The sequence below is a fragment of the Branchiostoma belcheri genome, unplaced genomic scaffold (genome assembly GCF_001625305.1).
Source record: "Branchiostoma belcheri isolate BF01 breed outbred unplaced genomic scaffold, Haploidv18h27 scaffold10, whole genome shotgun sequence".
NCBI lineage: Eukaryota > Metazoa > Chordata > Leptocardii > Amphioxiformes > Branchiostomatidae > Branchiostoma > Branchiostoma belcheri.
The window spans coordinates 2,014,611-2,029,436 of record NW_017802380.1 but is presented as its reverse complement, the minus strand read 5'-3'; the positions used below and the strand labels follow the sequence as shown (position 1 = coordinate 2,029,436).

Here is a 14,826-nt window from a genome sequence, read left to right as displayed (position 1 = left end):
AATCCATACATCTTGTTTTTTTTTGGCCTTTGTTTTTTTTTCTTCGTTCACGCACTAGATTTAGGGTCTGCAGAGGACGTCATCCATGAAAATTACTTGGCGAAGCCTTATGGACACACACTACAAATGGGATATGACAGGCCTGCGCGTTACGTTTGCCCGGGGATACATCCCACCAATCTCCACCTGCAAACTTCCTCCAGGGGTGACAAACACTGACCCACATGAATGCTTCCTCCCAAATTTGGACTGAATCGACCATCACAAATTGATTGATATTTTTAGGGCTCTACTTGATGTGGTGTATCGAGCGGAAATATGATGGGGGCGTTTCGATAGGTTAGCTAAGCTCAATCAATAAATCCCCCTCAGGGAATCTTAATTTGAGATGAGGAGATTTTTATTATCTGTTGAGTTTCTTAAAGCCTTTTCAAGGCAGTTGACCCATTTTTTTCTCTCAGTCTTTTCTAAGGACTCGTATCAGTATTTAAACATTTGATTATTCGGCAATGGTTTTCTATATACATGTACTGTCAATTCATTTATTTTCACAGTGACTTAGTTTTGTGGTAGAAGGGGAATGGAGGCTTTTACTGTGTTTTCAGTTCCCAGTTGATGTAATGCTGTAGTACAGTTAGTAAGACAAGTAGAATGGAAATACATAATCATGGTGTTGTGAATTTGCAGTGAAGATGGTTGCTGAAAAAATGCAAAAATAAGACCACAGCGAACATTGGTAAAGATTTACAGTAGCAAGTGTTTAATATCCTAACCATTATTCACAAATAATTATGGTGAAACTCTTGCACCTTAAACTTATGATTTTGCTTACTTATTAGGAAATAACTTGCCACGGTCATCCCGCTTATACATCTTGAAATATCAAAGGGAAGATTGTTTATAAGACGACATGGGCCTGCACATCGTTTTGACAGCGTTATCAATCAACTATAGAGATTTGTGGCACAGCTGGTTTCCACCGTTCTGTTTCCTTTGTTAATCTTGCCACAGAGGACTTGGATCCATTTTTAGGGTGCCCGAATCAATAGAAATGCAATCATAATATCTTGGTAGCTTCGTTTTCTCCACAAAAGGTAAAAGCTAATGGTTATCTGCCATTGTTAGATAAGGTATTTCGGATTCAGGTTACAGTTTTGATTATTTCAGCAGAAGCAGCATAATTGCATTTTATGTATTCCAACATATCCAGCCTGGAAGATTCATGGTCTATCTTATGAAACTTGACAAGTTAAAATAATGCATGTCAATGTTTTTGTAAATGGCATCATTTAGTCCCATAACAGTTCAAAGGACTGGTCATTTTCCCTTGTAATTAGGTCAACAGGACAACATTTTTGTCTCAATTTGAAAGTTTGAGGTTCAACTTTGCCCAAAACATAGTATAGCCCTGTCTATTGTTAGAAAAATTAAAAAATCTCCCATAAGGCACTAGAGAGGAGTTACATATTTGGTATTACATGTAGTAAAAAACATTTTATAAAGTCTGATGATATCATAAGCATTAATTTTGTTGCCTTTATCTTAAGCTGTAGAAGATATATTTGGTGAATGGATGAACCAGCAGCAAAGATTAAGAGAAGAGGAAGATTGCAGGAGTCAAATGTCCTCATTTTTCCATGAGATAAATGTATCAGTAAATGTATCAGTAAATGTATCAGTAAATGTATCGGTAAATGTATCAGTAAATGTATCAAAAAAAAGTGAAACATTCTCCTTCATTATTAGAAACTGCAACAGTTCCAACTTTCAGCATATGCTAGGCCTTTCTTAACCCTAGTCCTGTGGCCGCCGAGATATCTCGGTTTTCCCATGTGTTCCTTGTATGCGGAAACCGAGATATCTCGGTTTTCTGGTGTCCCATACATGGACGCGTCACACTCCCGTTCATGTGATGTTACTTGAAGGTTTCTTGTATTTTGGACTGTCAACCAAGGCATGTAATCTAGAATAGAAACATTAGTGCAACTCTGCCACATACAGAGCTTTTGATTGATGTTTTTCACAAAATATTAGCATGCCTTTGGCAAAATTGCACCCATGTTATGAATTAGAGAATTCATTCCATTTATAAAATGTGAAGATGTGGTTATATCCTTTATGTATGCAATAAAGGGCTTTGCATATGATATATAATGTTTATTCTGGGACCACCTGCCCTGTATTAATGTTTATGTTAGTAACTGATGACCTGTAGATAAGATAGACACCAACACACACATAAATACATGTACACTGGTTAAATATATGGTAGAAGTCTGGAAAATGACATCTTTATTCACCAGATGTTGGCTGTAATAAGAATTTGAATTTTGAAAGGGCAGAAGTGCAAAAGGCTACAATTTTGCGTGAATGAATGCAGATCCACGAGTCAAGAGTTATTGAACCTCCGGTTTATCATTAGGATTTTAAAGTTCTGACATTTCCGCCCTTAATTGGAAATTATAGGAATTGTAGGGAAGTGTTACCATGCGCAGGCTCTGTAGCTGTAAATTCCAGGACTGACTAATAAGTGAGGAGCTACAACTAACTGTTCAGCACACCCCCATCAGCACCTAGACGTAAAACTTGTCTCCTCAAACTGCAAAAGTTTTCTTTACATTCAGGAAAGTTCGGGTGATGGAATATATTTGGACATGAAATCTATCTGACGTGTATGTAACTATTGTAGATTCTAATGTTATACGATGATCACCATTATTACAAGTAAGTTGTGTTAAACATTACTTCTTGCACTGCCACGATTCACAAGTGTAAAGCTTCATATCAAAGTGTTTATCTAACTGATATATAGTCAGTTTAAGACAGTCTATCAATCAGTAATGTGCCGGTACAGTTGGAGTGTTGTGTGGATCATGTATTCTTTAGACGACACCCATCCCTTGGGTACTGTTATTGCATTATGCCAAGTCATAAGATCCATGTTTCTCATGACTGCCGAGATTACTACAGATTTATGGGCGTCATGTGCTGAATATCCGCAGCAAGAAAATCAGCACCAAGGACAGATCCATTCTAACACTGCAACAGTTGGTGCAGTGTATATTATTTTTCATTTCATTTTTTCCCTTAACAGAATGATTGCCCAACAGATTGGTTGAATGCTGCAGTATCTTAAAGATTATGGCTTCACATCCCTCTCTGTAAATTGAAGCCCCACACAAATTAGTTGAATGTGCTCCATTTGAAATTTCAGTCTTGCTTGACTACATGTAATTTAAAGAGATGCATTATCCTGCTGTACTTAATGTAACCTTGAATTTCCTTACTAGCTATGTTTATGTTTATTTATGAAGATTTACCACATTTGTGGAAGGATTGACATAACAGGTGACTACCACCTTTTCAAAGATGTCAACCCCGAGACCAGGCTGTAAGGTTTGAACCACTCACACCGGGAAGGTCCCCTACTCTTTTCGATAAGTGCGGTGGGTTCTTTAACGTGCTTGGGGTGTGACTCTCCCAAACACGGGACCTCCATTTTGCGTCCTATCCGAGGGACGTCCCTAGCCAAAGCTAGGTACTCATTTTCACCTGAGTGAAGTGAGGAAAGTCGTGTAAAGTACCTTTCCCAAGGGTACAACGTCGGGGCGCATGTTCGGACTTGTTCGGGTACGACCCGGAATCGAACCCGGGTCTCCCCGCTTCGTAGTCCAGTGATGTACCACTACACCACACGACGCCATTTGTCTTTTATTGGCATGATGTTTTCAAACAACAATTTTGTTATGCCTAGTTTTATGGATCTTTTTTCACCATCCATTCCCAAGCTATTATGGAGGAGGCAGTTTTGATTATGAGGCATTAGAAGTGGACTGTGATTTACTGCACTGCTTGCTTGCTTGTTGCTAAATTCACTTGTAATATGTTTCTGCTGGGTTTTAACATAAATCTTTATAAGTTATGGGTAGCTCACGGATGCTTGGCTAGGACATGAGGCAGTTCAAATGTCCCTTGTACCAATTCCATCGGTAAGAAGCTATTTTGAAGGAAATGTTGTATGACAGATTGGTGAAAAGGCCTCTATATGCTAGTGGAACTTATTAAGGGCTATTCCAATGACAAGCAAAAAATGGGGGAGTAAAACATCAGTTTAACAATGAACCCATCTTGAATTCTCAGTATCATTCTGTTTCATATGATTTGAAAAAATGTTCACAAGTAATAATTCAGACCTCTGCACTTTCTATTATTTTATCCTAGATGACATTGTTAGGTTTGCTACGTTATTATAGCCTCCGTTACTTGTAATTTTATCTAAGGTAGAGTTGTGTGTTAGATTATTGTAATAGAAAAGGACTCCTAGAAGACTATGACGTACATTGCACATGATGTATTTTATATTAATGGAGATTATAAAGAAACAAACAAATTTGATACTTACACACACCCCAGTAACTTTGCATTGTTTAGTTATAGTTTAATACAGTCCTGCCATCTAACCACATTTTCCTGTTTACAGAACAGCCCACAGGTGTTTCCCTTCCTATGAAAAATATATAATATTCACCTGACTCCTGCTGACCCAAATAAGAAGAGTCCATGTCAGATTGCAGTTGACACGGTGCATCATTCCGGAAACAAACTACACTTACATGTCAGCAAGGTCATACCGGCCAATATGCCGGCAGGTGGCCACCATCATATCCACATCGGAATAAGAACGGTCGCCAGGTTCAAATTAGCACCTAATTACCGGCAATTACCGGGTGTCCTGAAAGTGTGGTATTGTAATTTGTAAGGAGGGTCAGGGTGGGGGCATAAACCTACAACAACAGCTGTCACCAACAGAGAACTGGCTGTTACTTCAAAATTGTCTGTTGCAATAGTTCCTAGTTGTAAGGTCTTATGCAGAAGACTTTTGTGGTATCTACGGGTGCATCTTTGAAAGTTAGTTGTAAGTTATGACTGTAAGATTTTACCCAATCTAATCCAGGCATAGCTTACAGAACAATTACAGTAAGCGATTTTATTAAATCTAGCTTTTCTTTATGAAAGGAAGTATTGATTTTGTAAATTTTTCAAGATCTCTATGAGGGGATTCAAAACCTGATGGAAATAAAATCAAAGTCTATCCTTTCTTCAATTTTATTCAATCTATAATACACATAGTCATAAATATTTGATTATGGTTTGAGTATCCAAAGCCCAAAGAAAGCAATTAACATTTTGTAAAGAATAGATACATAACATTTAGGTTAATGTTTTGCTTTAACCTTTTTATAATGTACAGTATATAGGGCATCATTGAAATTCCCCATGGGACAAATCTTATGGGACGTTGATGCTCATCAACAGTGTCCTGTCCAAAATTTCCATATGGGAAGTGGAGCAAGGAGACCAAAATGCTGACATCAATATTCTCTGTGGATGGCATCCATATGTTTCAATTAGGAAGGAACTGAAGGAATTTTTTGGGTTGGAAATGTGGAGGCCCATGGCTGGGTTGTCAGAAAATACAGTAGGCTTTCAAAGTGTACTTTTTATTGCTCTGTCAAGGAATCCCAGGCCAGTAAAACAGAAGGTAACAAGAAAAAGTCAGGTTACTGTACACAGATTGTTCTTGTACATTTTTGGATCTCTCTCTCTCTCTCTCTCTCTCTCTCTCTCTCTCTCTCTGTCTCTCTGTCTGTGTCTCTCTCTCACTCTCTGTCTTTCTCTCAGTGTATAATAGGATACTATCTCTTGATAGGCAGAGGGACAATTTGACTAAATAGAAAGTTGATACCATATATGACTAGTTTAGCTGTCAGAAAATATGTGTTGAACTTCTTTCTTCACATTTGTTAGTGTATGCTGTCAGACCTGACAAGTGAATTGAAGATAAATGACCCCCGTGCTAGAATAATGGTTATGTCCTGGTCACAACTTCTAAAGGGATTCTCACAATAGATCTTCACACTCGCCAAATCGTCAGAATTGCAAAATGGTGACTTAATGCTTATTAGACGACCCTCGGTGCATTGATGAAGCGATAAAGGAGATTTAGAGCATCAGCTCTGACGTCAGCGCTGTCTCATTATGCAGGAATTAGCGGGTGAATTGGTCAGTACGTGTGCAAATGAGAGAAACTCAGTTGTAGGATTACTGCAGCAATGGAATGGCCAACATAAGAGACAACCAGATAAAAGAATACTGTAATCGCAGAAACTTTCACAGTGGCACAACAATTAAGCACAACGAATAATATGTGTTTTATAGTTCTACTCTGGTACAGAATTGTTTAAGCCACTAAATTCAAACGCTGCAAAAGCCTTCTTTTCTCTCCCGCCACGAAAAAGAGTAGGCAGGAGTTACTTGGAGAAAGCTACATTATGGAAAGAAGGCCATTTTCCTGGTATAGTAGTTTGTAGTACTCATAAGTTAGCTCTCCAGTATAGACAGGAGTTTGTTGTAGTAGAATATTCCTCAATTAGTGATGTTTTATAAAGGTAAAAACACGTACATTTACCTCCAAGTTTTTTATGTCTACTGTACATGTACATCTTGGCCACATGATCAAGATGTACATGTACAGTAGACATCTAAAATTTGGAGGTTCATGTTTTTACCTTAACACGTGACGGATGAATCTCTTCAAAGACAGGAGATTGATCTCGTAATTTCCCGCCGAAGTGTAGGTCAGTCCGAGTGACGTTACGGAGGGATTATACTTGGGGAGCTGTGATTACCGGGTGTAACTAGACCGTGTAATTCATAAAGCCTCGCTCCAAACAAGTTTCCAGCAGAAAGTTATGGCGATTTGTCAAAGTGTCAGCGAGAGAGATGTTAGAAACACCCACAGCCCGGTATAGTTAGGCTTAGTTATGCTGCTGTGGATACCGTTACACTTGTACTGGTTTTGGCAAACACCACCGTGCAATATATGGTGATATGTAATATTTGCTGATGTAATGATATGAATAGTGGCTTATGAAAAGTTGTGTCGAGTCATGGTCAAAACTTGAAAAGTGATCAGTGTTGATAGTCTCTAGATTTGCACCATGCACGGTTCTGGATGCACATGGACTATCCAGAACCGTGCCTCATGGTTCTGGATAAATCACAGTTCTGAATACAACAAATGTTATAATCTTTCTTTATTTATTTATTCATTACATCTTAAGACAACTGGCTTGCCCCTACAGCTATTTTTTGCTGATTTCCAGGGAGGCATATGAACAATAAGAAAACAATGCATGTAAAACCAAAATACATTTCTTAGTCTATCAGATAACATGGGTCCAAAATTAGAAACATAACATTGAGAAACATAACAAGAAGACTTAGTATAGCTAACAAAACTTTGTCCCCCCAGATGCCGGCGTGGCCAGCCAAATTCAACGAGTCTAAATTCATTCCATTGTTGGAAGGAAAGTTTAGTCTTTATTTCATAATGACTTATACCAAGTTGACACAGATGAACTTTCATGCTAAACGTTGTAATCTTCGTCCACCCAGATGCCGGCGTGGCCAGCCCGTCTCCGACAGAGTCCAAACTTCCCGGGGGCCTGAAGCGGATGGTGGACATGGTGAAGGGGGACGAGCTGGAGCAGCTCAGGGACTTCAACAGGAAGCTGCAGAGGGCGCTGGAGGAGGAGATGACCAAGAACATCAGTATAACAAAGGTGAGAACTTATCATGAAAGTTCATCTGTGTTAGTAGTTTAAGATTATACTAAAATGTTGAACTTTATTCCAACACAAGGATTACACAGAGATCAAATTTTTTAAGAGGCATTAAGGAGGCCATATATATCAGGGCACTAATGTGAATGTGAATAAGGTCACGTGTCTGTAACCGTAACTCTCATGAGATTACGTTTTAAAGTGATTGGTCATTAATTATCCTGATGAAGGCGACAGTGGTGGTTGAAAATTTGATCTGTGTAATCCTTGAGTTTGATTAAAGTTCATCATTTTACAAAGGCGGGGCCTTCATATAGTCTTCTTAAACTGTCTGAAGTAGTGGATATACATGTAGGAGTTTTTTTTTACACAAGTGCCAGCTGCATTGGCTACAGAAGTAGAACTCCAGTCAGACAACATTGGTTGACAGTGTGTAAAAGAAAAACCCTACTCTGCCAACCTGATGAAACTATTTTTGGATGTCTGGAATAGTGTGTGGTGGTGTATAGTGGCTAGAAATCATGCTCCTTAAGCATGGGGTTGTTTATTTGGATTCCAGCTATATCTTGTAACCAGGTGATACCAGCTCAGAAAAAAAAACAAGAAATAGTTATGACTTGAAGTGCCAGAGTTACCTGTATAACCCCAGGCTGAGGTGAAAAAAAAGAGACAGTTTTTTTCCTAGATGGTAGAGTGGAACTCATTGCCACCAAACACAGCAGGAGTGTCCTCACTAGATACTTGAAGCTGTAAACAATGCTTGTCGCTAGATGTGCAAAGGATACAACATCATGTATAGTTGTGAGAGGTTATTCCATGTAATATAACTAGCTGCTGCCACACTAATGTAACTAGCTGCTGTGTTACACTGAAGCAAGGACATTCATTATACATGTCCTTGACTGAAGGGTAGTTATATTGACTAGACAGATACAAAAAATCTGATACAGAAACCAACATACGTACGAGTACAAGTACCAGAGGGTGAAGGATTGCTTTCATCAGAAGCAGCCAGAGGAAACAAGACAGCATCTGACAGCAGCAGGAGATTACATGCTATTATTCATTTCGCAGGTGGCTTATATGCGGAAGGAAAGATTAAAAACACAACTTCTCTTGTCTTCTCAAACTGTGCTCTCCTCAGGTGGTAATAATCAACAGGAAAGCTACCTTATTACTCGTGTTCAGCTAATTATTCTTGCTTTATACTGTAGGAGGGGAAATTTATGGCGCCTGGTATCACCTTCATTTTCTTGCTTTTATGGTGTCATTATATGTAATTCCATACTAATTGGAAATGCACCAGTATATAGCTGATAATGGATTACTATACCCAGAAGCTATTGAGTGTTGATTGCTAATGAAAGAAGAAAGGACATTTTTGTTATATGTTAATGTTTGTCATAAGATTGACAAATGTTCACGACGTACAGTATGTTTGTTCATGTATAGTCTATTGACTTTCAAAGATAAGTGATTTACGTGAAGTTTGTTGAGTTGTTTCCACTGGGAAAACTCCTGTGATCTTGTATCAGGATGGGCACACCTCATCCCTCACTACCCCCATCATGTCCAAGGATGACTTATTTTCTGCTTTGTAATAAAAACCCTTCCTACAGTTAACATAAAGATATATACTTGTATTAAAGGTCAATTGTAATATCAAACTACAAGTTAGTATGGCAGACACATTCATGTACATATATAAGGGGCCAGTCACACACATTATATGATTGTCATAAGATATCAAACTGGATACATTCTTGGGATAGTCATACATGTACATCAACATAAAAATCCTTTGATGACCTACAACAAATGTAATCCATGACATCACTGTCTTGCAGTTTCAAGGACATTCCTCTTTTTTTCTTTTTTTTTTTTTTTAACGTTTGAGAATCTGTCAGGTACAGTTGTGTTACTTCATAAAAGTTGGCCCAAAGGATTTACATGTAGCATTTTCTATTCCATTGCTTGAAGTCAGAGATGTAAAACTACTAACTACTAAAAGGATGGTTTTGGTTTACTTTGTGGTAGTAACATTAGACCTTTTAGTTTCTTACCATGAATACATGTAGATTGATGGTAAGTGAGGTATGGTACCTGTAAGGTAATTTGACACTAAGTGGGTTTCTATTTCATCTCTGCCCCATAGAATAAAACATGATCTTAATGATTTTCTTGAGTAAAGTGTCCTAAGGTTAATATATTATGGTCAGTTTGGCCTATATCTGATCCGAAAATGGTAATGATGATCAACTTGGCAAGAAAATACATGTATGTACATATACTCACACAAACGGTTGTATGCAGGTACATGTAGGTGATTTTGTAGTAAAACGTTAAACAATAACAAGATTCCTTATCCTGTTCATGAACAGTTAATGATACCATTAGTGTGATACCCTTCACTGAGACTTTCATGATAGGTGATTTTGTGTTGTTTTCTTTTTTTTGGTGCATTCTGAACTTGAAGCCCTGTTGCTATCTAAATGACAACATCTTTGCCACTCTGTAGAGTCTTCTAGCTGGTACCACCTAAGCAGTGGCAGCAATAACTGGTGTTCGTGCTATTTTGTTATTCAGGCAGATGTAATAGTTATGTAGCAGAAAGGAGCAGAGCATAGTATACATGTACAAGTCATGTAAAAGGTGCATGCAAGCAATAACCAGATTCCTTATCCTGTTCACAAAATGAACAGTTAATGATACCATTAGTGTGATACCCTTCACTGAGACTTAGTTAAAACAATCCACTGGACCGAGCATATGGTTTAGAAGAATGTAATTATGCCTGGTGGGGAATAAAAATTAATGGCAGTACGGCCTTTTTCCCCGCATCGGTTAGGCCATGTTGATTTGATTATATGGATGACATCCGCGCGCGCATGAATTTTCGGCCGTTTCCAAAAAAAAAAAAGTTTTCAACCATACTGTAAATCGTACAAAACAGTTGCAAAATGAGCAAAAATATACCATAAAGTTACAAAAAAAAATTAATAAAAACTATACCAATGTCGTAGAATGCCAAAATCAAACGAAAAAAGACAAAATTGTAAGGAAATGAACTTGAAGACTAGAAAGGCCGACATTTGCTTGGGAGCAAATACAGCAATATTATTTCAGTCCATCTCCCTCCCACGCAAAAGTGGACTATTCCAAACTTACCCCAGTGTAAAACTGGCAAAGATTCTCAAATAAATGACTTATATAGTAGCTATATGAGAACAAAGATGCAAGAACAAGCACATTGAATTTCGAAAGCTTTACTAGAGTCGATTCCGCGTCACCGAGTGGGTTTTTTCTCCATGTTTCTAATACGTTTGAATTATTTAGAAGAATTGAATACCCTAGTAACAAAGTTCTAAATTTTTCAAAAATTTGACAATGAAAATTTGAATATATTTGAATTCATTTATATATTTCTGAAACATTTTGAAAGTGACTGTACAAAGATCTCTTTATTTAGAATAAATTTGAACTACCCATTTGTTTCTTTCACTATTCGAAATATTTAGAACTATTTCAAACAAATGAAAAATGGTAGATGTGGGTAATTGCCCCCATAAAAGTAGGTGCTAATCCTACTCTTCTGTATTCTTCTGTATATTTTTAGATTTCACTGCTGGACACTGGTGGCTCTTTTGTTGTAAGGCATCAATGCCTGACACCCAGGCAGTCTGCCCTGTACTTCACAGGGATGTGTGAATTACTTCCTTCCCATCCCACTGACCTATTTACAAAATGTTAGAAATAATTTGAAATAATGGTAAAAAATGGTCGAGTGCTGTTAGAAATATTTAGAAACTATTGGAAATGTCATATTCCACATCAGGAATATTTCAAACGTTTTAGAAAACCAGGGAATTATTTAGAATATTGACAAGATGTTCAAAATATTTCCAAATTATGAAATTTCTTAGACAAACAATTACAAAGAATTCAAAACATTTCTAAATAATGACAATAACAACCCACTCGGTGACGCGGAATGGACTCTAATCTTCTTACAGCTATGCAAAAACTAACAATGATGAGATTTGATACATTTTGAAGGTCTTAGGCACATAGAATTGAATGTGTGAGTCAGTACGCACCACTTAGGTGCAATGTGACCTCAGGTAACCCGCAATGGAACACGTGTTCCATGGATGGAACCGGCCATTCTTTAGATAGAACATGGAACGGGTATAGCACTTTTGGCCCTTTTTTTGCTGAAAATAGCCATTAAAGTCCCCCAAATAAGTCATTTGGAAGTGGTGTATGCCAAATATGTGACTGTTATTCTGTAGACACATGTTCAAGGTACCCTTATACCGAATTTCAGATCATTTGGTTGTAAAACCAGGGCTCAGGATCCAAAAATCCATTTTTTGGCAAAAAATGCCCCAAAAAACCTTCATAAAAATTTTTCAAAGGCATGTATCAAAAAAATGAAAAAAACGCCTGGGGGTATTGGCTCACTCTACCTCCATGCCAAATTTCAAGTCATTTGGCTGAATGATGGCGGAGTTGAATCCCTTTGACTGTGTGGCAGGAGGAGAAGAAGAAGGAGGAGAAGAAACATCAGAGAACACAATATATTTCATCCATACCATGGTATGGACTGAAATATAATTAGATAATTCGCCAAACCATATTCTGTCCCATTTGTTCAACCCTCAAGACCACGTAGATTTCATAATGAAAACAACTTTTTTTTTTGCAAAACTTTTTTTTTATTCGCACGCGCGCATCAGTTTTGGGGTTCCCGTAGGATGTCATCCATATAATCAAATCAACATGGCCTTATATTGACGGGCAGCGGAGCGTTAAAGGTTACTTTTGTAAAGCTCTCAGCCACCCAATTTCGCCATGGATGACAAACGGTGGAGATTTAGGACGGTAAAGTTTTATGGAAAGTTATAAACGGTTTATTGAATCGACAGCTGTTCACAAATCACGTCCGGGAGGGAACCGTTACGTGGAGAGGAATCACATTCCACTGTTGGGGTAAACAGGCCTCCGGGGCTCCAAATCCTTCTTTCGGCATACCTGCACTTTTGCAGGCAACGTTGAAAATTACCTGCACCAGACAAATTTTACCACCACCACTCAAAATGTTGGATTATAAAAAGTGTGGACTATGCTAAAAACTGTTCAAAAACTATTGCCATTATTTCTTGGTGGTAACAGTCAATGCAAGAAATAAAAATCTACCTTCACCTACATATATATAAACCCGTACATAGTCCAATGTCAGGTTACATGTAGGTGCATGTACCATGAGGTACATCAGAAATACCTGCGCAGCTCCAATTTTACTTGCACTAACCTGCATATACCCAGTACATGGACCAGTGCAGGTTAGGTGCAGGTAGACAAAAGAAATACCTGCACACCCCCAATTTTACCTGGACTAAGGTATATGCACCCAGTATATATTTCGAGCTCTGGTCTCTCATGAGAAGGAAGATGCAGCACGTGTTAGGTTGTTATTTTTCATGTTGTTTACCCTGTGGGACACATACCACTCCCAAATCCCCAAGTTTTTTTATTAGTTTCTGCCACTTCAGCATGATTGGTAGGTTTTACTAGTCACAATCTACTGGTAAAGCCAATATGTGTAATTTGTATTCATGCAGATACCTCAGGCAACAGTAGGGATGACAGTAGGGTCAACATTCTGAGATTTATATGCACAGATCTGATGCTCCTTGTCAAAGTTTATTGGCAAACTTCACATATAATTGTCAGAAATTCTTTTTTTTTTAATGTTTATAAGTTGTTGTATGTATAGTTTATTTGTGATTTTTGTTTGTATTGTTCTGAAAAGAAAATCAATGAAAAATTTAATTCACTTAATCCATTGTCACAACTGTCATTGAGTTGTGATAAATTTACATAAATACCATGGGAGTTTTTTTACACTTGGCTTATCATGACCTAAATTGACTAGAAATTGTACAAAATGAAAAGTTATGTTATTGCTTTGTTCTAAATAGCTTTATTGGCAGCTCTTTCTGTATGTACCAGACAGTATTGTTGGTCAAAGAGTTTGGATTGATGAGTAAACCAGGAATGTGGCGATAGGCGGTAGTTTTCGTGACATCAAATGCTGGAAATATGATGTTACTGTAATATTATACTTTCAGTATTTATACTTCTTATTACAAATATGCCCCCCAGGAGGATGAAGGGAAAGTTCATTTCATTTATTTGCACCAATAAAAGGACAAACATTAATCAACAAATATGAAAAAACAAGGAAAAGTCAATGTGCAGGAGGAGGAAAGAAGCCTGCAAGCCTTGCACGATGTCCTCCTCCTTGAAACTTAAGAAATACATGTATTAATCATTAAACGAACATAATTATCACTTGAATAAGACCTAGATATAGCATTACAGAACTGATTCAGATGGGTGTTCTGAGATTGAATTACAGATTGATGAAGGTGGCGGGATTTCCCTTCTCGAGCACATCTGGTAGTCATGCTTATTGGGCGGGTATGCATCTTTCAAAAGAAGGTAGCACCATCAGCCGAGTCTTGGTGGAGGTGACCTATAAAAGCAATGAGCTGTTGAGTGAATGTTGACTCCTTTATGGAGACGAAATTACCTGTGAGGGGTGTTGGGGTAGGGTGCTTTGATCGTGAACGATACAACACCATTTCTTATAGCGGCACACGTTGGCTGCATTGATGGGGTTAGGACGGATCACTGCCTGATACAAACTACCGAGAGGCCACTTGGCCAAACTGATTTTTTTAACACACTGTACTACCAATTTACAGAGACTAGGATTTGTGGACTGTAAGTTCATGATTCTGCAATCCTAACAACACCTGATGGAATGTGTAATTATTAAAAACTAGGCTGTAACCTGAAATCTATAATTCATTCAGGCCAAATTTCTGTGAAGTCGAAAGGTCAGCTTAACACCTGCATGAGTAAGACTGAGGTAAAAAGAGGAGAGAGAAAGAGAGAGAATGGTTTATTCAATGTAAAAACCTTTGCAGAACCAGTGCTGAATTGCGGTTTCTGTACCCAAACATGTCCTTCAAATATTATCAGGACTTACAAATGAGACTTAAGAACAAGTCTAAATCCTGGAAAATCACTAATATTACACGACTTAAATTCTATTATTATGTAAATAACATTTGCATTTACTGTCATTTAGCAGACAAACACAATAAGGTAGTGTAACGTTACTGTTTTG

General features: G+C 37.8%; 1 protein-coding gene across 1 annotated transcript in view; it reads left to right on the top strand.

Annotated features, from left to right (window-relative positions):
* LOC109472803 (GRIP1-associated protein 1-like) overlaps window positions 1-14,826 on the top strand; it is a 117,174-nt gene that overhangs the window by 85,245 nt on the left and 17,103 nt on the right. Inside the window, 1 exon segment of the mRNA XM_019772671.1 lies at window positions 7,459-7,625. Within this exon segment, the coding sequence (XP_019628230.1) occupies window positions 7,459-7,625 (167 nt within the window).